Raw genomic sequence first — 27224 nt, forward strand, 5'->3', positions numbered from 1 at the left:
ATTGTAATAGTTATTTTGCGAACTTAGAATTTTCAAAGGAAAAGGCAATTTTCACTTTTAAATTATTAAAAATTTTCCTTGACTGTGAATTTTGCAGAAGTTATCAAAAAGAGGAAATCATAATATGTCATCAATGGTAACATTTTTATACAGCTCCAAAATCAAAATGCTGTTCATGATTCACCTATTCAGCTTCAAGAATATCTTTGCTTTAAAACATAAAAACGAAGAGCAAGGATTATAAACCAAAGGTAGTAAAGATAAAAAGTAGGAAAGTTCTACCTTGAGACCCTTTAAAACATTAATTTCATGTTCCTCATAATTTTTCTGTTGTTCAATACCTTACTTCATGACTAATATTTTCAGAGATGAAGGGCAATATATTTAGGTAGTATTTTAGTCTTACAACTAGACTGACACCAACTTGTAACCTTAACAATAACTCAAAACAATTAGTGATATAAAAAAATTCAGTAGCTTTTAGGTAGGTTAGGGGCTATTTGAGAGTAATATTACAATCTATCTAAATTTGTAAAATGACTATTTTGATTAGGTAGATAATTCTTTTTGGCAGCAATAGCTACATTTTTAAAAATAGACCTTATAACCATACTGCCAAAGATTAATTAAAAATTACTGCAGTCACATGAATAGTCACAATGATTCACTGTGACCATACGAAGTATAGGCACTTTAGCTAATTTGAACAGAAACATCCAGCCACAAAACTCAGCATGTTTTAAATTATTTAATCATAATCAGATACTATTATAAGATGTATAAAATCAGGATGGTATTTTCCATAACCCTTTCAATTAAAATGTAGATATTAACATTTAAAATTATATTTTGGTAGCACAAAAATACATATGGGCACTTTTTATGACTCACCAGGAGATAAAAAATTGTGAATGTTCTATCACTGACAAAGCACTGAAGTTACTGCTTTCCTTGTCCCAGACATTTAAATGGGCAGAAATTTCAGCAAAAATTTAGTTGAGATACTTTATGAGATATCTCATTAGTTAATTTTTAGCAAGTATTGCCATGCTGTCTTTAAAACAGACTTGGGTAAGAATTAAAAAAATAAAAAATAGAGTCATGCATTTTTAGGAAGATAGTAAGCAGTGAAAGTATAAACTCAAATTCTAGAACGGGTTACCTCATAAACATATTTATGCATATTATATATATACATCCCACACAACTTTTCTTCCCACATATATAAAGTCACAGTAGAATTTTGTTTCATTACAATTTGTCTATATATAATTGTATCATTTTACTGAAAAAAATTAAATTTTCTAGAAACATTTCTTTGGAATGTCAGATATATTTTTCTTGTTCCCCTGATTAAGTTCATTGATGTTCAAGAAGTCGACTGAGAGACAATTTTTTTAACAAGTTAATTTGTTTTTTGTTCTCAGACTTTCTGGCAGAAAATTATTTGTCTGAAATATTGAAATATGTTAAAGTAATACAATTAGAAAGTTAAACCATGAATACATCTTACACCGCTTAAGATGAGTTAGAATCACCCTTATAGTTTATTCTGTGCACAGGAAATATTAAGAAAATTTACTTTTAAGGATTTATAAATTTGAATGGTAAATATGTTTATATTTCATAAATTATGATTTCTTTTCAAAATTAGAAAAAGTTTTGCAATAAAATATTGCTGAAAACACATATACTGACAAACTGAGGTGTTTTAATCTAATCTTTTATGAAGAAAAACATATTAATCAACTAAGACTTTCAAAAGTGCTATTTTAAAATTTAATATCACTATTATTTTGCTCAGTGTAGTGACTGCCTGCATGATTATAACCCAGGAAGAGACTAATAGCACATGAAAGGTTAATGGAAGCTATCTAACAGACTGTTAATAAAAAGTAATGAAATATACAATTTTATAACATCCACTCTAAAATAAGCTTCTATAAGTTGTGTGAAGATTTTGTTAATTTCTACCACACTGCACACCAGTTACTGCAGCTATAACTTTTTTTTTAACTCTAGGACTAATTTAACTCAGAACTAATTAGTTCTGTCTTTCTAGAAGAACTTGCAAATGTGTACACAATACTTACGTTACTTATACAAGCATATTACCTCATCCTTCCTTTTAAAATTTTTCCCTTTAATCGTTTTTTTTCCTTTTAAATATTCAAAAATACTAAAAGAATGTATTTTTCAGAATTAGTATGTGAACTTTTGATAAAAATAAACATCTTAAAAAAATATATCTTTGTAAATTGAAGAATTATACCACATCATTTATCCTTATTCTAAAGATGTCTTTATGTAGTAAGTACATTTTCTGGATTTTAGTTTAAATTATTAATGTTTGATATAATCTTAAATAAATACTGTCAGCCATATTTGTTATTTTATCAAATACTGATGCAGCTTCCAAATTTTGCTGGTATAACTGATATAACTGATATTTGTCCACATGTAACTAAAGGTGTGTATGAACAGAAGACAGTAGTGATTGAATATTAATATTTATAGAAAATGAAGATCATGGCATCTGGTCCTATCACTTCATGGGAAATAGATGGGGAAACAGTGGAAACAGTGTCAGACTGTTTTTTTGGGCTCCAAAATCACTGCAGATGGTGACTGCAGCCATGAAATTAAACGACGCTTACTACTTGGAAGAAAAGTTATGACCAACCTAGATAGCATATTCAAAAGCAGAGACATTACTTTGCCAACAAAGGTCTGTCTAGTCAAGGCTATGGTTTTTCTTGTGGTCATGTATGGATGTGAGAGTTGGACTGTGAAGAGAGCTGAGCTCCGAAGAATTGATGCTTTTGAACTGTGGTGTTGGAGAAGACTCTTGAGAGTCCCTTGGACTGCAAGGAGATCCAACCAGTCCGTTCTGAAGGAGATCAACCCTGGGATTTCTTTGGAAGGAATGATGCTGAAGCTGAAACTCCAGTACTTTGGCCACCTCATGCAAAGAATTGACTCATTGGAAAAACTCTGATGCTGGGAGGGATTGGGGGCAGGAGGAGAAGGGGACGACAGAGGATGAGATGGCTGGCTGGCAAAATTGACTCGATGAACGTGAGTCTGAGTGAACTCCAGGAGTTGGTGATGGACAGGGAGGCCTGGGTGCTGCGATTCATGGGGTCGCAGAGAGTCGGACACGACTGAGAGACTGAAATGAACTGAAGGGAACTGAATGTATCATTTATTAACTTTAGATAGCTATAATTTTGCTTACAATGAATGATTTCAGAAATAAAAAATTTTATTTAAAATAAACAAATAAATAAGAAAATGTAAATGTAAGTTTATATTAAACTCCAAATTTAATAAATGTAAATAACTTAGTACCCTAGCCAATGAATATGACCCAACTTTTATTTTTGACATAATGACATGAAAAACCTCTTACTCCATTTTTTTTCTGAAAAATTAAAAAAATACATTTATATTTATTTGCACATTTAGCATTACTCCAAAATTGAGAGGCAGGAAAGAGACTCTCTGAAAAGGAGAAATTGAGACAAAAAGAAAAATAATTCTTTTGCATTAATATATAGTATCTCAGAGAGAATAGTGTTCTGTTTCCATTTTATGTGCCAGATTAGAGCCATAAAGAAGTGAGCCACAAGTGTGGAAGCTTGAAGATGGTGAGCAACTGAAAAATGAGTAGGGGATGAGAAAAGTAGTGTTGAGAATTATGTCAGACATCCTACTTGCTTACTTCTTGGATATGGAAATATAGCATTTACCTAAAGGAAAATCTGTGTATTGAGAGTGTTTACATCCCAAATGAGAGGACAAATAGCTGATTTTAATTGTATCTATGACTTCATTTTCATTGATGCATTCTGTTAGCGCACTGACATATACATTCTTATTTCTAAAGAATTGAAAGAAAAAAAAAAAGTTGTACTTAGCATACAATTATTTGGTGTAATGAGTATCAGCCATATCAGATATATTCCTGACATTTGCAAATCAATTTTCCCTTCAGAAATATGACCTATAGTTGCTACCCTCCACCCAATCTTTTATAGAAAGCTTACTAAGTGACCCAGGCCCTCTGTTGGGAGCTAGAGATAAAGGATATATACGATACTGTTCCTGCCTTTACGGAACTCTCAAATCAGTTACAGAAAATAGATGTGTAAATGTATCAGTGCAGTCAAGTCCTAAAGTGTGGGTACAAAAATATATAAAGGGTACAAAGGAGACAGCATAACTGGAAGAAAACGGGGTAAGAAAGTATTTGAGAGATGATCATATTTCATTTTAGTAGTATTAGTATTGTATTCTTTACTACAGATATTCCCTGGTTGCTGTTATCTCCGTGTCAGAGAGAGTTCCTGTTCAAACCTAAACCCATCTTAGTAGTGATGATCTGCTTAAATAATGGTATTATTTTAAAAGAAAAAAAATTGTATTTAAATTTTCCTTATTCCTAGATTACAACTGTTGTATCAAAGAAACATGAGAAAAGATTAACAATATAATTATACCAATTCCTTGTTTTCAGAAAAACAAGGAATAAAGCAACTGTTTATTTGCAACCACAAAAGAAGAACCTCAATGGGAATGCTATGAAAAAGTTACAAATACCAAAGAGGTAGGCTTAAAATTGACATTTTTCTAATCAAAAATAAACATTAAGAAAAACACATTTACTCCTTTGCCAAATAATAACTCCAACTCATTATGGTCTTAAAAAAGAATGAGAGTGTCTGTAGGCATCATATTTCTTATGTCAGGTAAATTACTGAATTATTTCATAAAGCCATACCTTAAAAATGCAAAAGAAGTTCAAGCATAGTTTAAGACAACCCAATTAATAGTATGAGCTACTTTTTTAGGGCTTCCATGTTTTACACTACACATGTACTGCTTTACTTTTAAAGCAATTCCTATCAATGGTGGTTATCTATGACCTCATCCATTCAGTTAGCTGACATCTCTTATGACAAGACTCCACTTTGTCTTCAGGAAATATTCTCTCATTCTGAGTACAGGTACCTTAGGTAAGGCTGACAACCTTCCAATGCCTTTAGAAGTGGAAACATGACCTAAGCCTGCATATCTCACTTCCCACACCTCTTAGCAGGTACTGATTTGGGATTGAGCATGTGACACAGGATGGTCCAATAACAGCCTTAAGAATCTGTGAAATTGTTGGGATGGAAGTAACCGTGTGATCTAATAGAACACAAGCTCGGTATTACTAGTGATATCTTGTCAACATATGGAAGGAGGAAGGTGACTGAAAATAAATTTAACTTAGATAAAAAGAGACTTGGGGAATGGAAAGAGAGAGAGAGAGGTTTCAGATAGCATTCTGGCATCTGAATCTGCTGCTGCTAAGTCACTTCAGTTGTGTCCGACTCTGTGCGACCCCATAGACGGCAGCCCACCAGGCTCCCCCATCCCTGGGATTCTCCAGGCAAGAACACTGGAGTGGGTTGCCATTTTCTTCTCCAGTGCATTAAAGTGAAAAGTGAAAGTGAAGTCGCTCAGTCGTGTCCAACTCTTAGCGACCCCATGGACTGCAGCCTACCTTTTTTTTGTTACGTCACTTTGAATTAGATTTCAATAACTTGTAATCGATAAAATCTCCTTCATTTGCCTCGGGTATTACCCCTTGGACTACCGAGACACCACTTATTAGTGACCACTGAAGATGCATGTATCATTTGGGCAGATCCACATTGAACTGCCAAGCATAGTAACTTGCAAAAGGTGTATTTTTCTTTTGATTATAGATTTTATATAAATAACTGCCTTTCTAAAAAGTACTGCTTTGACAAAAAATGTATGACATAGAAAAAGAATATCTTTTTCTTCCAAAAAGAATAAAAAAGCAGCTTTTCCAACTCTCTACTAGTCTGTTTAATCTACTTACTTTTGATAACCAAATTCAAGGCAGTACCATTTTTCATAAGCACGTCTCAGTATCTATCGTAAAATACCATGCTGTCTTTTCTCATATATCCTTACCCCCCACCTACTGCCAACACCAGGTTTTAAACCTGGAAGCCATCTGTGCCTTCTCTTGCTCCCTAGATCTCTACATCCTGTTATGCACTGGAGATTTTTTCCCCCTGTATGGTTCTTGCCAGTCCTACTGTTTAGCCTATCTAAAGTAACGTGTGGTGTAATAAGAAGAATCTAGAATTGGTAGTTAGGACATATGAACCCTCACCCTGGCTCTGCTGTGTGACCTCTGTCAAATCACTTCAGTTTTTTCATCGATAAAAGTCAAAGGCTGTAGGTGTTTTTATTTTAGCTTTATTAAAAAATTACTCAATAGCATTCAGTGATTTCACTCCAGCTACTCACTAAATTATCCAGACTCCTCATGCAGACTTTCCAAATTCTCCATACCTTGTCCCCAAGTTGTCTTTCCAGTTTAATTCTCTATGACTAGTATCCTATGCTGAAGCCAAACTTTACCTGCTAGTTCTCGAATATACTCTATATTAGGTGTTTTTCTAGGTCTTTGCCTTCGTATATTCATTTGTTCCAAATGACTAAAATGTTACCTGTATTCCCCACACTGTTCTTCCCCTTAAACTCACCTATTTTAACTTTGTGAAATCTTAGGTTTTCCAACAGCAGCTTAAATGCAATGAAAATAAATAGATATACATATAAGAACTAAATAAACTATGTGAAAGATGGCCATGTAGCAGAGAGAAAGAGAGTGAGTCAGAGTGTGTGTGTGTGTGTGTGTGTGTGTGTGTGTGTGTGTGTAAAGTATGATACTGGGTTCTTACAAAAAAAAAAACTTTATCATCTCTAAAATCTAAAATTCAAATTATGTTACAACCATACTGAAATCTACAAAAGATAAATGTACAGATGTTTTAATCTTATAAAATTATTGAAATAAGTAACATATTTGCTATTTAAAAATCCAATAAAATTATAATTAAATATGCACTCTATGCCTTTTTCTTAATTTTTCATTTATTTATTATTTTTTCCTATGTTATTTTGTAACTTCTTATTCATTAAGCTTGTGGCTAGGCTTCTTCAGCCATAAAAAAAATGTTGTCAGGTTGGTTCTAAAAGTCGAGAATACAAACATTTCAGTGTTTACTTGACTAAGTGATAAACTGGATCAATTAATAAGATGACTCAATGACAGTGTCTATTTCTACTGACTCATAATCACAATTCATAATTGGGGTGATTACCTCCCACATCTTGCCTTACCTCAAGCAACTGCATTTTTACCTTAAAATAATTGACTTTTAAAAGCTTTGTGGAAACTGTACTTTCATTTTATATCTTCTTCCAAAGGGCTATACTTTACTTTCCCCTCTGGCTGTAAGATACGGTAGAGGATGACAGACAGCATACCTGTATTTTGTGTCTCTTTGAGATAAGACAGAAAATGAATGATAATCACCACAAAATTTCTTAAGGCAAATAAAGTTTAACTGAACAATTTTTTAAAATTTAATACCTTTTTATTTTTTTTTGCTTTTTCAAACTGAAGAATTATTCCAAGTTTCCCCCCCCCCCCCCCATCCCCGCCGCCCTTTTTGGTGACTGCTGCATGTTTTAAAAATACATATTATGTTTCAGAGAGGGATATGCTTAGGAATAAGAAAAACAGGATAAATATATTCTTTATGGGTTAAGAAAAAAGTAAAAAATAGCCCTTCGAACTATGTTATGTTGAGGAGATAAGCACTCTAGATATATCAAAAAAGACTACTGCTAGAGGTCAAGTAATGATGAAGAAAACATGAGGGTTGTGAATGATAAACTATTATAGAGCAGCTTATTATTTACAAATGAAAATAAGTTGGGGTTTGTCTTGCTGCTTACCAAACCAGATTTTACTAAATTGCGGTTAAATTTCTGGAAATCTCATTTGCTATCACCATCCACGTGTCAAATTATTAAAAAGCTCTTTGAAACTATTATTTTCAAACCTTCTCTTTTTAGCTCAGCTATTTCAGGGTATATATAATAAGTTCAGAGTTCTTAATTCTGATTAGTGAAAAATATATTTGGGCTTTTAATATGAAAACAAATATTTTCAACTTAATATTTTAGAAGTTGTAACAATCAACTAAAAAAATGAAAAACAGCTATGAACATGAAAGTAGGGGCTGTGTTTACTGAAGCAGATGATGGAAAAGTGTGAAAGATAAAGACAGAATCAAAAATTCTATTTTGGATCTATCAAGTTTGAAATGTGCCACCCATAAAGAACATGCCAAGTAGGTGACTGGTTGTGGGTTTGAGAGTTAACACAGCAATAGTATTTAAAGCCAGAGGAATGGACAAGGTAATCTAGTGGAAGGTAAAAGTGAACAGATAATTCATTAAACAGTGAACAGCAAAGGACTATGCAAGGACAAGAAATATTTAACATCTAAAATAATCAAAGATATTCTGCAAAACAGCAAAATTAATCACACAAAAAGGCAAACTAAATGAAGATAAGGGACAGGCTTAACTATCTTAATCTCTTTCTTTTAACCTCTTTTCTGTGGCAGTAAATTTTGGAAATCACCTTATGTAACACATTACATTATAAAATGAGCATAACCTTTAACTTAGTTTCTCTCCTTCTGTGATCTCTCTGGGAAATAATCCCAAACATGGAAAATGTCATATACACAGAACAGTATAAGACACTATATGAAACTATAAAATAATGTGGAAAATTTCTATGTACAATTAAAAAAACATACAAATGTTTATGTAGAATTTTAGTTAAATAGTGTAAAATTATACACAGATAAAACTGAATAAAATAATAGAGGCTGGGTTTCAGATGAGCTTTTTTTCTTACCATATAAAAACTTGTCTTATTTAAAAAGTTTTTAAAAGCACTATAACAAAAGGAAATCGAAAAATTATCCCCAAATTAGGGTGCTGAACAAACAAGTCCTGCAAAAGCAGAACGAACAATTGATTTAAAATTTAGTATATTTCCTATATTCACTGAATAATTATTTACTGAGTTCTAGGTACTGTTCCTGGAGATACAGAGTTAAACAGAAAGCATAAGATCTCACTTTCATGAAGCTTCTAGACATGTGGCATAATAAACAGTAATAAACATTTAAATGTGTATTATAAAATGAGTTGGCAGAAAAACAGATTTAGAAAATACCTAAAAATTTTTTTGTTTTTATTTTTGACCATGCCGCCTGGCTTATGGGATCTTTGTTCCCCAACCAGGGATTGAACCTGTGTCCTCTTCATTGGAAGCATGGAATCGTAAGTACTTGATCGCTAGGAAGTCCCAGAAAATACGTGTAAAATTTTAAAACAAGAAAATGTAAAATCATAGTTTTAAATAAGAATGTAATTATGCTAAATGCCTGTTTAGGAAAACCACTAAAGTTAATCTAGGAATATAAAGCCATTTAAAATTCTGAGTATGGGTTGACTCAATACCTTATAATGTAAGCAAACTAATCTGATAAGATATTATTGGAGGTAAATGCTAAACTATGTTTAAAAACTGATCTCTATTTAAACTTAGGTAACTCCAGTAGCTAATTACTAAGAAAACTTTCACAATTTGGATTATTTTACTTTTACACATTTTTGACTAAGCCATTTTCACCATTAAAATTCAGCATTATTAATTAACGATAGATAGATGTACCATATTTTTAACATGATTTAAAATATTATTGAAATCAAATTACAGTTACTTGTAGGTATTTTATATTTACTAATCAAGCTAATTCAACATTTCTTATATTTTAATTTCACCAAGAGTTTTTCTGAAGGCAATATTTGCTTTTTAAAAAATAATAGGTGTCTACATTTCCGTATCTTATTAGTAAAGGGACAGTGAGAACTTACTATCACAAATGACTGTCACTGAGAAATGAAAATGTCCTGAATTATTCTCATTATATTAATACTTGGAAGATGAAAACATATACTGACTAATAAATGAAAAGCTACAGAGAATGTCTGCAATTTAAATAAACATACTACTAGTCATAGAACTAAATTCTTCTTCTGTGGATGGATTGAAGTAATTCCCTTCTAATATGTTAATGAAACACTAATAAAAATATTTTTAGAACTCTTATTTGACTAAAAGCCATTTAAAGTTAGTTAACGAAACAAACCATTTGCATTTTCAAAAATATTTTTAAAATGTAACTGAAGGACTGTTATCACCTAACGGAAGGAAAAAAAATAGCTAAACCAAAGACCAATAAAATAAATTATGAGGTATTAGGTTCAGAAGATGAAAAAGATCAACTGGAATATTCCCAAATCAAAGATTAAAAAATTAGAAATAAAAATGAGAAACAAATTTTTTATCCACAGTGAACAGAAGATCAAACTCTGGCAAAACTCCTCTTATTTAAGAGAATATGCAAAAATATTCCTACTTCTAATCATTTTTGAAATAAAACTAAAATGTTGAAAATGTTGATAACTACCCAATTTTCCTATTTTGTATATTTTCCATTTTATATGGCCTTAATTGAAAAACAAAAAAGTCTGTTGAAGACTAGTGCACATTCTGGAGTAATGAAGCATTAAGTGCTTTGGTTATATAAAGGCACATATAATGTTCTGTCTTGAGAACACAGCATCTGCAAGAACTGCCAGAGCTATGACTTTAAGGAGAATGCTGACAAAACCAACAAACCACCTTTACCTACTAGGTAGTAGTCCAGAAAAACAAAGAATATTGCCTATCTGCCTACTTAGCAGCTAATACTAGACAAGGCACTCTGTATTTTTATCAGTGCCCAAACCACATATAGGATGTAAAATAAGGTACATTTCACATTTTATTAACTCTTTTTCCCCTGGAGTGTACCATTTTCTTCAATCTGAAAATTTCTAAAGCCCTAGGCTTTCCATAAATACAAGTACATCTTCATATGAGATAAAACCTTTAGAAGGGACTTTGGAAGGTCACATAACCTGGTATTCACTAAGAGATATAATTCTAACCTGAAAATATCAATGGTGTGCTGCTTTCAGCAGAAACTCTTAACTTGCCCTCAGAAAGATCCCCTGATGCCCACCACTGGCTGTGAAGGACACATCATCTACAGCATAGAACACTAACAAAGCTCGGTGTCTGCAGTGGAGTGGGTATGATTAGGAAGTGCTCATTTAGCCTTTTACCATAATTTTTGGCAAAAATATTACTAAATAATCTTTGAAAATAGTAACATAATCTGCATATATAAAGATCTCCAAGGTTAGAAAACCTCTAACTGAATTTGGCAATAGTCAAAAAACTACGACGATCTGAAAAGACAATTATCCTTTGTATGATATTTCTTCATAGATTTAAATTGTAATTATTAGTAAACCTCTACTGTTCTCAGTGATAAAACTAACACCCCTCAATTTCTATACAAGTATGTGTTTCTTTAATGTTTACCAAATAATATTTGAAGTATTTCATAAAAAAGTCTTTGTAAAGGGCAAGTGCTATGTAATACACAATTTTATAATTATCATTTTTAATAAACTACTGTGCATTTTCATATGGTAAATGGTGTTACCCAAATAGAGACTTCAGGAAATGTTTTTCTAACTGTTCAAATATAGATGCATAACCTCATCCTAGATTTATTAAATAAGAATCTCTATTGGTAATTTTGATGAGACTAGAATTGAGACCTTTTGCTATATTAGCAAAGAATACAGAAAAATATTACAAATATTACATAATCATTTAATTTGGCATAACTTTTAACTATGAAACAACTGCCATTTCCTTTGCCACTTAAGTGTGTCTCTTCTAGTCCTGAAGCCTCTCTTGTGACCCTTCTTGAAACTCCTCAAAAAGCATCTGACAACTAGGAAACGAAACGGCCAAGTAGTCCAAATATATCTAACATCAAAGATGGTCCCGTCTTTCTCAATCTTTTGGAAAGTTCCCACTTTAGATTCCTTAAAACATTACATAACATTGTAACTGAAGCCATTATATTTTTCCATCTTGTTTTAATTTCCCTTAGTTAGCATTTTGAAACCAAAGCAGAAATACAAAAACTTATTAATGTTCATATTTCTTGCCATCATCTGGACGATACACAAACAAGATATTTTTTGACTATTACAAAGAAGGCCATATGTTTCTTAGCAACTTAATTTTCTTCAGTTAATATTATGAACACTATCCTAGGCCAATTTATGTGGCTCCAATTCATTTTTTTAGTAGCTTTATCACATAATATTCTATAATACCATATTTACTTAGCCACTTTCCTGCTAAAGGTCAGATGGGTTTTCCAACTTTTGCTACAATATACATCTTTGTCTCTATATTTCCATGTATTGGTGCAGTAAACTTTACTAGATAGATGCTCAAAAGCTGTAATGATATAGCATTTCTTACATCAACACTGTAAGAGAATGATTATTTCCTATATCTTTGACCACACTTTTAATTTATAAACACACACACATAGGCCCACACAGAGGTTAATTTTTGTGTTCTGATTTATGTGTATTATACATATGCATATAAAATTTTGTCTGGTGAAAAAATATAATCTTGTTAATGTTGATTGAAATTTCCCTGATACTTGATAAAGTTAAATACGCTTTCATTTGTTTATTGGGCACTTCCATTCCTCTTCTATAAACTTCCTTTTTGTAATCTTGATCTATTTTTTCTCCTGGATGTTTATTTTATACTATCAATCTAGGGGCTCTCTTTATAGTAATTAATTCATTGTCATATATGGTAAACATATTTTTTCAAGGATGCTGTCACCTTTTGCTTGTTAGTGGTGTATTTCACTATATAAAAATATAAAATATTTGTAAATTTGAATGTTTTAACCTATCCCTTTATGTCTCATATTTCCTTCTTGCTCTAGAAAGTTATCCTCAACTTTATTTCACACACCATAATTTCATCAAATAGTCTTACAGTTTCAATCTTGAATACATTAAGATCTATTTCTATATACTGGACAAGGTAGAGGTCAAATTTATTTTCTTTCAGGTGGATAGTCAAGTATGCCAGTACCATTTATCAAATAATACATCCTTTTCTAAAATAAATAAAATGACACTTAAATGTTACTCTGGACCAAGCAGAGTTCTAAATGCTTCTCATGCACTGATTCACTCAAGAATCATGACAACCCTGTGAAGCAGGCACTGTTATTCATTTTACAAACACACAGCACATGGTGAAGTTAAGGATGTTTTCTCAAGTTAGAATATTAGGAAGCAGCAAAGATTTAATTTGAAGCTAGGAACTATGGCTTTAGAGTATGATTCTCTTAATTTCTAAATTATACTACCTTTCTTAATGAATGACAGAATATAGTAAGTTCCCATATATAACTTAGGTCTATTTCTGACATTTCTGTTACATTTCATTGACCAATTATATTTGCTTATGTTAATGCCAACTGTGTTTTAACATTAGAGTTTTATAGTTCATTTTAATACTGAGTGAAGTACTTAATCTCATACACATTATTTTGGTAACTATTCTATTAATTGTCTCATGGTAAGTCTCAGGCATCTTTCATATGAATATTAAAATCATTTTGTCTTGCTTCACTTTCCCATAAAACCAGACAAAAAGGGAATAAAAGGGAAATTGCAACAGATTTACATTTTAATTTAAAAGAATTAAGGTTTCTATGATATTAAATTTTCCCCTCCAAGGTTACTGTAAGTCTATCTATTTATTAAGGGAATGTTTTAAGTTTTTATATGAAAACTCCATGTTATCCTAATATGGATTCAGTGTTTTGGTTCAATTTATTTCTAAGAATTCTTGGAGATTTTGATATGAATATGATACTCTATGTTGAGCTATAAGGAAGTACACTCAAATATCAGCAATTTTGTAAGGCTCATCCTAATAGCTATGAGTACATAAAATCTAATGTGTATAATAAAGTCAGTAGGTTCATTTAAAAAGAATATTTGAATTTGACTATTTTTCTAGGATTTTATTAAACATATTTCTAAAGAATACTATTGTGACATCACATACAACACTGAAGGAAATAAAGCTTAATTTTTACATTTTGTTGGAGAATTATGACATATTTGAGGTAAGAGCTTGACTAGTTTCCTCTGCAAAACAAACAAACAAAATATTTTCAAACTGCTCTGAGTACTGGTGAAGTGAAAAAGTTATCTAACAAAGAAGGCTATGTCCCTTTAGCTTAATGTCTTTATACAATCAATAGTATTCCTTTTTCTGTTGGCTTACATTTTTAGAGAACTTCTGTGCAAGATTTCATTTGAAGAAAGGATTTTCAAAAAATAAAAAATGAGTTTTAAAAACCATACAGACTGTAAGCCTATTCTTCCAACTAATACTAGCCACTCAACAAATATTTATTGAGAATCTATTAATGTTCCAGGCTAGTGGCTCAGTGGAAAAGAACCCTCCTGCCAGTGCAGAAGACCTGAGTTCAATCCCTGATGAAGAAGATCCTCTGGAGGAGGAAATGGCAACCCACTCCAGTATTCTTGCCTGGAGAATCCCATGGACAGAGAAGCTTGGTGAGCTATAGTCTGTGGGGTCACAAAAGAGTTGGACATGACTTAGGGACTAAGCAACAAATGGTTCTGATACATCAGAGAATAGAACAAAGACTACTGTTCTCATGTAACTTGATTTTCTAGGACAGTGAGGCTGATAATATATAATTTTTTTAGTATGATGATAAGCAAACAGCTACCTGATTGGAAAAGACCCTGATGCTGGGAAAAAAGAGGGTGGCAGAGGATGAGATGGTTGGATAGCATTACCGACTCAACGGACATGAACTTGGGTAAACTCCAGGAGATAGTGAGGGACAGGGAAAACTGGCATGCTGCAATATGGGGTTGCAAACTTAGCGACTGAACAACAGCAAGCAAAGCATGCAGTGTTCTGCGAAGCAAAAAAAAAAAACAAAAATAAAAACAGCAAGATAAAGGGAATCAGAAGTACTGGGAGAATGGGGAGGCCAGGTTGCAATATCAAATTGGGTGGCTTGATACATCCATCTCAAAAGGGTATTGAGAAGCGAAATTTGAACAAAGACTTGATGACTATGAAGATGTTAGCCAAGTAGACCTCTTTGAGATTGGAGAATTTTGTGTAGAGAGAGGCAAGAACTTGCCTAATGTCTGCAAGGCAACCCAAGCAGGTGGATTTGCCTAGGGCAGAGCAAGGAGGCAACTGATATGAAATGAAGTGAAAGTGGTAATCTGGCAAGGATCATATAAATTAATTAGATGTCATTTGGAGGATATTGGCTTTTGCTAAGTTCAATGGAAAACTATCACAGGCGTAAGCAGAGAAATTTTATAAGAAATCATTTGCTCAGTGGAGAACAGATTTTTGGGTGCAAAGGTAGAAAGTCTGGGAAATCTATATAGATACTACTGTAATAATTCAGGCTTGGACTAGGGTAGCAGTAGACGTAATGAGAAGAGGTCAACATTCTATATATATTTTAGTGATAGAGTCAACATTATTTCTTATAGGAACTGGATATGGGGTATGAAAGAAAAGAGATGAGAATGAATCCAAGATTTGAGATCTGAGAAAACGGTGCATGGAATTGCTTCAATAGAGACTGTAAGGGCTATAGATAGAGCAGGTTTTGGGTAGTTTGTGGACTTCTGAATTAAAGATGTCCAATACTGAGTGGCAACTTGGATATAGTCTGTAGTTTCACTCTGATATGTGTATTAGACAAATGTGAACCCACGTTATGTGGGATCTGAATCTTTCACAATTTTAGAGGACATCTTTGTCCTCTACATTCAAAATTATAAACATAAAATTAGGTAGAGGGCCTTGTAATAAGCCTGTGCAGGTGAAGAATCTTAAGGGTTAAGCTTCACTATATGCATGCTCAGTTGCTTCAGTCAAGTCCAACTCTTTGTCACCCTATGGACTGTACCCTGCCAGGCCCCTCTGTCCATGGAATTCTCCAGGCAAGGACACTGGAGTGGGTTTCCATGCCCTCCTCCAGGGGATATTCCCAACCCAGGGGTCGAACCCGGGTCTCTTGTGTCTTCTGTATCGCAGGCGGATTCTTTACCACTAAGCCACTGGGGTGGCCCTTAAGCTTCATTAGTTCATAATAAACCTGCTTCTCAATGAAAACATAAATTTTGCATATGTCAGAATATAAAAGCCAAGATGGTATATGAGGAAGAAGAAAAGTATACATCCAGAAAGAGTTTCAAATATTAAGACCCACTTACTCCAACATTAAGAAGGATGATGGGAGGAACTAGCAAAGGATTTTGAGATGAAGCACATGGCATGATACAGGAGAAAAAAAAAGGCTGTGCAATAATATCCTGGAAGTCAAGTAATGAAAGTACATCAAATAATGAAAGTGCACCAAGGAAGCAAAAGTGACAAATTATAACAAATACTGTTGATAGACCAAGTTCCATGCAGACTGACAACAGACTACTGGAACTAACGATGGGGTCATCTCTGATATCCTATACAAACAGTTTCAGCAGAATTGTGGAGGAAAAAATCTGACAGGAATGGATTTAAGAAAAAAATGGGAAGACCAAAAACTGGAAAACCGAGAGTAAACACTTTTGTGAGTTTTGCTACAAAGTAGTATAAGAAATAGACCATTAGCTGGTGAGAGAAGTGAGATTAAAAGAAGTTTTGTTTTGTCTTTTAAGATGAGAGGAGAAAACAGATATATGTATGCTGATGGGAATGTTACAGAGGTAAAAAACTCAACAGATGAGAGAGATGGCAGAATTAGTGAAGAGATGACCTTGAGTAAAGAAAAAATAATGAGCCTTTAACGTGCAACTGAAATTACTTGTTTTAAACAGAAGCAGGGAAAGTTTATCTATGGTAACAGTTGAGAGGTAGAATATGTGGGTATAGGTGAAGCTGTGATTTTCTGACAAGTTTTTATTGCTTCCATTTTTCTCAGTCAAGTAACTAAAGTTATGAGCCTGGAGTGAGGACAGAGCAAAAGACCTTAGCATGGCACAGACAGTTCTTATACGGCTTCACGATCTCTACACTCCTGGTGTTCTGCCTTGTACAGTTCCTCCATTTAAGTGTGTGGAGAAATTGTGCCCTGATTCTAACCCACAGGATATGGCAAAGGGATGAAATGTCACTACTCTGATTAAATTTCACTGTATGGTAACAGAGAAAGTAATTCTTATGTTTAGGTTCAAAGACTTCATCGTGCTGACATATAATGGGGAGAGATTTTCCTGCTGTCTGCAAGAAGCGAAAAACCACGCTGTGAAATGCCCGTAGAGTGGGTCACGCAGCAGGAAACCTGGGTAGGCTCTAAACTCTGAGATTTTCCTCTTGTCAACAGTCAACAAGAAGTTAGGGTCCCCAGTCATACAGCTACAAAAAACTGAATGTTTCAGTTAGGTCTCCAGATGAAAATAAACCCCAGCTGATACTTTTGATTGCTGGCTTTGACTCTGAGCAGAAGACTCAGCTAACAGTGCCTTTGACTTCTAACCCATTGAAAACTGAGGTGATAAATGTGTGCAGTTTAAGCCAATAAATTTGTGGCAGTCTGTTACACACAAAAAACTAATACAGGTGTTGAAATGAGACAAGAATTTATGAAACAGACATTCAGAGAGTAAAAAAAGTGACTGGGCTTATGATTACCTGACAGAATTAGAGGGTCATTTGAGATCTGTGGTCATGAAACTGAGGTGGGACCAGTGACTTCTGTTTTTTTCTGTAACTACAGCAAGGGTTCTATATATGAGTTACCTATTTTCATTTGATTTGTATATTTTGATATATAATTTCAAATTTATTATTACATAAATATGTATAAAGCACATGTTTCTGAAAAAATTCTTGTTACTTTTCTTGAAATGAGAAGAATCCCAGGAGAGCTAACAATCATGAACTTAAAATTAAGACTGGAATTTAATTTTTGGCGCCATTGACTGATTAATAAAACCATTCTGTTAAATCAAAGTGATTGAAAAATGTAGAAAGATAACTTATAACTGGTCAAATCCAACTGATTCTGTTTTTTACCTTTTTAGAATTTAATCACATTAAGACTTTAATTTTATTTCTATCCATATATTTGCTTCTTAAAGTTCCAAAGTGTCAAACTTGCACGTGTAATATGCACAAACAAAAAAGTGTAAGTTGTAAAAGTATTAGCCCTAACTTTCTTTCTTAATAGGGAAATAATAGAATTTTGATTTATAAGTTAGACAACAAGTAACTTTGTACTCTCACTCGAGAAGAAAAACTCTACAGAGCATCTAAAGCTATCTTTAAAAGCTTACATACATGTTGATTATAGAAATATTTTAGTGTTGAAAATGCAGCAATATTAGTATCACAGAATCTTTCTTTAAAGATAAAACTCAGTTTAACTAAGCTGTTTTATTCTGTATTACAATCTTAAAGAATGGTAACTAATTAGTTACCCTTTTTTTTAAATTATCATTTGAAAGAAATTTCAGAAAAAATAAGTAAACATAGCTTACTCATAATGTACTTACTTATAAGGTGAGTAGTACATTCTAGTGCCGTTCTAAATATAATGAATTTATTATCTCAATTTCACAGAAGGGGAACCTGAGGTCCAATTTACTCAGCAAATAGCAGAACAAAGATTTGATCATAGGCAATTAGGCTCCAGTCAACTTTTAACCATTCTAAAAGGCTTCTTATATGATAATCCTTCAGTTTTCCAGGGGAAATTATTACATACTCATAACATTGTAGTCGGATCTGTGAAAACAGTCTGACTTGTGGAAATATGAAGGTAGGAAGGTAAAATTCAGTAGGTACTGAAGCATCATAGTCACTTTTAAAGAGCAGAAAAGATTTTTAAACACTGAAACTACAGGTAAAACTTATTTTCAACATACTTTCTGTGCTTTTTATTTTGGGGTTTTCTAAATATTAATAGTCTCTTAGTTCCTTTTATTAGTTTGTAACACAAACCATTTAGCCTAAAGAAAACTCAATCACAAATCACTTAGCCATTATTGATGAAATAGCTGTCTAGATTGCTTTATACTGGTTTATGAAAATTCACATGGAAAAAGTCTGCAGTGATTTTTAGCAGACTTTAGCAGAGGATATCAGATTAGCTATAAGTCATAAACAATAATTTTAACCTAAAACTACAGACATACCTGCTAAATTTCTCGATAAGGATAAAGTAAACATATGAGAAATCAAAGTCATATTATTATAGGTTTAAGAGTCTATTTTAAATATGGAGAGTTTAAGATGATCACATTAGAACCCATTTTTCTACTTTGGTTATTACTCTTATACATCTAAGTCAATTTTAGTGAATCTAAATTAATTAGTACTATCCACAAGAAACAACTGTGAGCTATCTAAAGACTGAATGAACAACAAAAACCAAATTATCTTCTCTACTACAACATGAATAGACTCTACTGGGAAATACTGTAGGGAATGAAATAATTACAAACTATTAATAACATAAAGATGAAAGATAACTATAATTCCTTCAATGAATTTAAGGATTTTGTTTTGTTATTTTATATCTTGCCTCAAGTTATCCAGGAGGTATTATGCTTGTTTGTACAAGAACAGAAAAAAACAAAGTATAAATAAAATACTTTTAATAACTGATGACTGTGGACAGAGTATAAAACCACACATGGCTTAATTTTCCAAATTAGAAGAATATCTAGAGGTGGATGTGTTAACATATCTAGAGGGTAAAAATATTATATCAGTAAACTTAAAAAAAAAGAAATTTTAATAAGTCATTTTATAAAAATCATATTTCCACAAGATAAATACAAGAAAATACAAATCTAACTTTAAAGACAAAATTTTTGTTGGTTTTTCTTATAGATCCAGAATTTTTTACTTTTTATGTTGAGAAAAATCATTTGTTTTTAATGAGTGTTGTACTCATTTGTCTTGTCTTTATTTGGAAGAGAATGAAGCAGAAGAGGAACACTAAAAATATGAAGTCAGTTGTTTTCACAATAGTTTTCTAATTCATATAATTAAAACTCATAAGAGAAAAAGTTTGAGTGAAAATGTATATACACTTTTCCAACTTCATGCATCAATAATACAAGCTTGCTTCTCACTTCATGTAGCACCATTACCTTTAAAGAAAAAAGATGGGTTTCATCACTAGAGATGTGTACTTTTTAAACCAATTTACTGGGGCTAAAATGTGAGCATTATTAAGGATTTTTGTTTGAAGGGAACGTTACTGAATAAAATAAAAATCAAGTTCCTACTACAGAATAACATTCTAAATGTTAGTTTTCCTTCAGTTATTTAAAAATTTTTCCTAAAAAAAAAAATTTTTCCTGAGGTTGCAAAAGTATTAGAATCAATAAATCAGCAAAATAATTCTGACAGCCATATCTTAGACCATATGCAAAAGCCACATTTAATATATTTAGCAAATATAGCTCAAAGTTAGTAATTTATTAGTCAAATGCATGAAAAATATATTAAAAAGATAAGCTCATTTAATATTTAAATAATTCCATAAGGCTTTATATTAGTAAAAATGTGGAAATATTAAAGAAGATAACATTTCTCACCTAAATGAAGCTCAATTCAGACAAAATGAAAATGTGTTTAATCATTTTAATAAATATATTTTCAACATTTCTCATGTTAAAGTACAGTAAGGCTCTGAATTACACAGAATATTTTAGATGATTTCCTTAAATGTGCCAAAAACAGCTACATTTTTGAAGAATGTCCTACAAATATTCAGTACCAAAACAATCAAGTCAAAACTAAGATATATTTCTCATTGCAAAGTTTGCAACTCCAGCAAAGAAAATGTATTATTAAATTCTAAGAAAGTACCATTTCTTGAGTTATTAAACAGCATTAAAATGATCACAAATACCAATTTCCAGTTACTCTTAGACTGCTAGAAATGTTTTTCATCAAAAGTTTTAAACTGTTACACAGTAAGGCATATCTGAAATAAAAAACAAAGAAAAGTGCATTCACATTTAAAGATATACCTTTGCTCAATAACTCATATTTATACATTCATTTTTTTTACATATATGATATTCTTAACTTATATACCAGGAAGCCTAGGAAGAAACAATAAGGGAAATAATAAACACCAACTCAATAAATAACCCTCAGAGCTCCATAAAGTCAAAATTTTAGGAGGAAAATCCAAAATTCTAGAAGTCTATCATCTGAGTCTATTTTTATTATCTAAAGCTAAAAATGCATATAAATTTTCAGGAATAACTGATATTTCTTTCTCAGGTTATTTGGAATCTGATCATGGTGCACAAATGTGAATGAACGAATACATCCTTAACCCACCAGTATCTTTTTCTCCAGTGTGCAGGCAATCACCCGTGAAAAGTATGGTGTAGATGACAGGATGATACTGTACCTGATTAGCTCTGGAGGTGGTCATGGGGTCAGATGGAGAGGACTTGGTGGTAGTTGGGGAAGATGGCAATGTCTGGGAATAAAGCAGTTCAGGAGCAAATCAACCTTTATAAGCCTTAAACTGATTATTTAAATAAAACAAAATAAAATAAAATGTAATATAACGAGAACAAAATCCTATGAATAAATTTTTCTCCTATTCATTTAAATTTAATGGAATTCAAGATCAATTAAATAACTAATGCATGTAAATACGCATGCATAAGCATGTAAAAATAAATTCATGACTTGAAATCATGATGGTGACTGATAAAAATTCACATGAGCATTAAAGGTATCCTGACCATATTCATGAATAGTAGTCTCTTTTCTTTCCCTTTTGTTTTCTTGGGGGAAAAGAGATCTCAAACAAAAATTCAATAAATTTAATGAGTAAAACTGAAAGTCATTTTCCTATCAATGAATACAGTCGGGGATTGAAAGAAGTGGTGAAATGAAGTTTACTTTGGCATAAAAGTATCCACCTACTTAATATGCTGAACATCACCAACAAGTTGATTCCACATGAATTTAGGGTTCCATACTTAAAAGCAATTAAATTTGCAGTTCTGAGTTCTTAATATCACATTATCTTCTAAAACATTAATTTTTAATAAATTTAGAGCCCGTCTGAAAATGTAAACATTAACCTCATATTAATAAACAAGTAACTAATAGCATTTTAACAAATTGCTGTAATATTTTTTATTATTTGTGCTAAATACTAAAAATTTGTATAGATGAGGTGTATAACATTTTGTAGCATTATCAGCCTGTGTTGAAAATAAGCACAAAATTATTAGGAATCAAATTTATTGTTCATTTCATTTTTAAACACATATACATACTATATATAAAACTATATACAAAACATGTCACATGAGACCATAATATTCTTAAGGTATTTTTAAAACTTCTGATGTCTAATAGAGTAACCTTCAAGTGTATGTAAGATGTTTTCATCTTTTTAAAAAGGTATACTTTCACTTGACAAATTGTATCATTTAAGTAGCACTCTCAGTAGATAATATTTTTTAATATATGAAATGGGGTAGTTTTATAGTATGGACAAAATTCTATATGCACATTATGTTTTATATTAATATCTATCCTTAAAATTACTCAGACATGAGCAAAAGCATAACTTTAAAGGTTCAGCAGTGTCAGGAAAACCAGATAAAATTACTTAAGTCAATCATATTTACACATTTAATATTTCATAACTCCTATCTGGGATAGAAAAAATATTTAAGAGTAAAAGAAAGGATAAAAAATTTCACAGGCTCCTGCTTAATTCACTGCTCTCAAGTAACAAACTAAGACCTATTCTAATGTCTGATCATGTTTTAAACAGTTCAGGGATTCTTGATTCTTCTTTAAAACCTTGAGGAAAACTAGACAATGCATACACATATCAAGATTTTTGTTAAATCATATTTTAAAAGGGAAGAAGAGCTGCAAACCTCACAAGAGAAGGAAAAAAAAAACTTCAAGTCCATTGTTTCCTGTTTTTGCTATTTGTAATAAACTCATTTTATAAAGTCATTTCTCCAGAAAGAATTTCACTAATAGTCATTAATAATTACCCTACTATTTTACTTTCCATGCAATACTATGTAGAAACATACACTACTGACTTTGTAAATATTCTGTGTACTGTGAATTGAAGAGTAAATTTTCCCTCCTCTGGTTACAACTGCTACTGTACAGATTTCTTGGGAGTAGTTAACATATTTTAAAAAATATGTTCTTTATTAATCTCAGCATAATTATAAGATTGTTGACTAAATATATGCAAAATAAATCTAGAGGCCATCTACCCCAACACAGGTTAGAAGCTAATTCATTAATCTACAGAAGCATGAGGTATATGTGTTGGGCTCTTCTATTTTCATCAGAGTAAAATCAACTTGAAGGATCACAGGTTCATTATGACAGCCATCTTGACCTAGATATGAATTCTCTTGAAATACTGCAAATAAATACGTAGAAAAAGTAGTAATATCAAGTGACTCAGACTTTGTGATCACTAAAATAAATCAATACTATCTTTTTCCAATGTCTTGAATATCTTTCTTTTTACTTGGTATATATGTGAAATATTGGGCATGTATTAGTAACTGATGCAACTCATATTCATTGACATTGTCCTTAATAATTCTGAGGTTGCTTCCTTCTCACAGGAATAAAAATAGTAATTTTAAACTTCTGGGACAATATTAATGTGTATAAAATCATTAAGGCTTTGGTTATTACAAATTATAATACATTAAGACTTTAATATTTTAAATAAAACAGATAATAATTAAGTTTGGGCTTTAAGGGATTAGATTTTGGAAATGTCACAATCGTTTCTAAATTTTTTTGTTTAAATTCTTAAAATTATAAACATGTAATTTGGTAATAAACACGATTAGTTTTCTAGTTATCTATTACTTATATAGATATTCTTAAACACAAAAAATCTCCTTCCTTTACAAATTTAAATTTGTAAATTTTCTCTAGCAATGAAGAGAATCCAGAAAGTTTGCATTTTAGTTGATTTTTAAAACTACTTGTAAAAACTGTTCTGATAAACAGATAAATGTAAATATATTAATGTCTGTAAAAGGTTCTAATAATTAGATTAAAAAACAGCTTTGAAAGTCATTCTCAACCACACAAATAGATCAGAAAAAGTCATAGAAATACTGTCATGTTCAATATGTTTATTTCTCTAATATTTTATAAACACATGTTTACTCATCTTCACAATACAGACTGAAAATTAAAGTGGTTTCAAGTTTAAAAAAATCCCTTAGTAAAATTTCTGATATACATCTTGAAGATATAACTACTGAACATCCATATAGCAACAATATATTAAAATGTGTTAAGTAATATTTATAATGGATATATACAGTTAAGAACGCTTTTGAAGTGAAAGTGAAATCATTTCAGTCATGTCCTACTCTTTGCAACCTCATGGATTGTAGCCTGCCAGGCTCCTCCATCCACAGGATTTTCTAGGCAAGAGTACCGCAGTGGGTTTCCATTTCCTTCTTCAGGGGATCTTCCCGACCCAGGGATCGAACCTGGGTCCCTGCATTGCAGGCAGACTTTACCGTCTGAGCCACAAGGGAATCCCTTTTTAAAGTATTTATTAAGAAGTGATTATGAAGGGCACCGGCATTTTTTTAGCATGATTTTATCTTTCAAGTGGAAAAGTATAATATTTTAATTGATAGGACATGAATGTCTAAAAATTCTGCTTTAAATGCTGAAGGCTGAATTACTTATTACAAAAAATTTTGAAGCAGTTTATAATTTTAAAATAGTGAATCCTTTGGAATGTAAGTTTCTAAAATTCAAGATTTAATAAGCTGTTTAATTAAATGTAGATTTTTCTAGGTTTTCGGGAATAAGAACTAAAAAGTGATTACACATTGTGAAATGCATTCTTGTTAACAAGTGGTAGTTTTCCTGGACCAGAGAATATAAACTCTACAATAAATAAGCTTAGCTTCAAGCAAATCTATAATAATAGACTGTCAAGGTCTATCATAGGTACAGTAAAAACAGCAATGAACAACAAATTTTAATTTTAATTTGGAACAGGTCTGTTTTGAGTTCTGTTAAATAAATCTGCATACTACTCCATAAAAATAATGAATCAACTATTTAAATATGGAATTGTCATCTTTGATTTTTCATCTTGACACATATCCAGCCTTCTCCCAATATCTGAACTACCTGGAACTACTTAGCCCTAATATAAACTCATGTTGTCTAATTTCAAAAGGTCTTTTACAATTGATTACTAGTCCATATCTTATTTTCCTCATAATAACTATTCTGTACTTTTATCCTTCTCTTCAGCTATTCAGTCCCATGTATCTTATATTCTTTTCAATTGATAGTTTTTATTACCTGAAAGAGATCATGATTTTCCAGAATGAGCTTCCTTATCTACTACAGTTGACTTCATTTCAACCTTTGCAATTTTCCGAACCACTTTTCCCCCATCCTCTCATTCATTTCATGGTAGACAAAACTGTGATATCCCAGACTTCCTACTCCTCATGAGCTATGACCTTAACACCCTATCATCTTTTCACCACTCTTGACTCATTTTGTCCCTTAATAATCTCATCTGTATTTGGCATCCCCAATTTCTCTTCCTTTTCAAGCTCCTTTTTATTCTTTAACATTAGCCATTCACTCTTTAGTAGCAGGGTAGTTATGTGAATCTTTCTGATCTAACTTGTATTTTTCTCCTTTTATATCCAAACTTTCAAGTCAGCAGTTCCCACACTTCACACCTTTTTTTTCTTTTTACCTAACCAATCTCTTTACCTTTAGGATATACTATTATTAAAAAATAATGACTGTTTTCTCAACATAGAATTGAAACTGACTTAGAATCTCCAATGATTTTCTATTAAAAAAAAGTTATTTTTGAACTTTTATTTGGGTATTTGATCCTTTTTAGCATCTTTCCTTATACTTCCCTTATTTTCTCGTTTTTATCTTTATGATTAATAAGGAGCACTTACTAGGAACCAGGTACAGATATAGTGGGTTAATGCAATACCCTTACAGAAGAGGTTACTATTACTTTCCCCATGTTATAGGTAAATAAGTCAAGGTATACAGAAGCAAAACAGCTTGTTCCAATGTACACAACTGGTAAATTAAAGAGGCAGAATTTGAACCCTGGCAGACCTATTCCAGATCCTAAGCACATAACCATTATACTATAATAATTCCGAGTTACTTTTTTTAAAGTAACTGCTTCTCTATCTCATTTGTTTTTTCTCGCCTACAATGAAGGTGTAAGTGAAATTATCACTGATACTGCAATTAAGGATCTATATTTTCAGTTTTAAATTCTTACCTATGATTCTAATCAAAGACTCCTTTAAGGAAAAAAAATATTATGTACAACTTATTCAACCTGCCTAAAACAATCATACAAAAATATTGTCTCAGATGCCTGACTAAAATTCATTAGTTGCTTCCTGGAACTTAACATTTTGTTAGGCTCAAAACCACATATGCTCATTTTTTATTCTTTCCTCATCATTTTAGAACTAGAATCAAATCAGTACCAAACTCTTACAGATGTCACTTTGAAATATATTTTAACTTCAAGCATTTGTCTCAACTTTCACCACCAGAGGAGATTAAGTGCTCATCATCTTGTTCTTAAAATATTGCCTAGTCTCTTCACCCTGATATAAGACTTTCTATTTTGAACAAGGTCCTTTTCCTGCATATGTTTATTCAGGAGTCTGAAAAGTCCTAAAAGAGAGAAATCCATTGGATTTTGTTTTATCAGCATTATACAAACTTAGAGGCCATACAGATCAGTATTAAGATCAATTAACAGTTACATTTCCTTGGGTAAGTAAATTTCTCTAAACATCAGCTTTTATAACGTGGACTCTATACATGCTTCAGAGGAATTTTGTGCGGATGAATGGAATATTTTAATAAATGTTAAGTGCATAGCACAATGGCTAGCACAGAAACAGAGTAAGCACCATATACATCACTATTATGGTTATTACTGATTCTTCATTCTTGACCATAAGACATCCTTTTTTCCTGACAAAGATTAATGTCTCTTGGATTTGTACGATGTAAGAGAAGCTTTAAAAAATATTATTTTATAAACCTTCAAATCTAAGATCTGCATAGTAGATCACTCAGTAATTATCATAATTATCTTCCTCTCCTACCAATAGCTATTCCTACAAGCACTCTAAGAATCTGTGTGGAGTGGCACAGAAGAAAACAAAGTGTGGAAGTACCCCTTTTTCTTTTTTTCATAACC

General features: G+C 31.9%; 1 protein-coding gene across 1 annotated transcript in view; it reads right to left on the reverse strand.

The window, feature by feature from the left end:
• Positions 1–27224, reverse strand: part of NOVA1 (NOVA alternative splicing regulator 1) — a 167050-nt gene that overhangs the window by 1208 nt on the left and 138618 nt on the right. The window contains exon 4 of the mRNA XM_052659933.1: positions 21369–21440. Coding sequence (XP_052515893.1) covers positions 21369–21440 — 72 coding nt within the window. The remainder of the gene's footprint in view (positions 1–21368; positions 21441–27224) is intronic.

The sequence above is a fragment of the Budorcas taxicolor genome, chromosome 21 (genome assembly GCF_023091745.1).
Source record: "Budorcas taxicolor isolate Tak-1 chromosome 21, Takin1.1, whole genome shotgun sequence".
NCBI lineage: Eukaryota > Metazoa > Chordata > Mammalia > Artiodactyla > Bovidae > Budorcas > Budorcas taxicolor.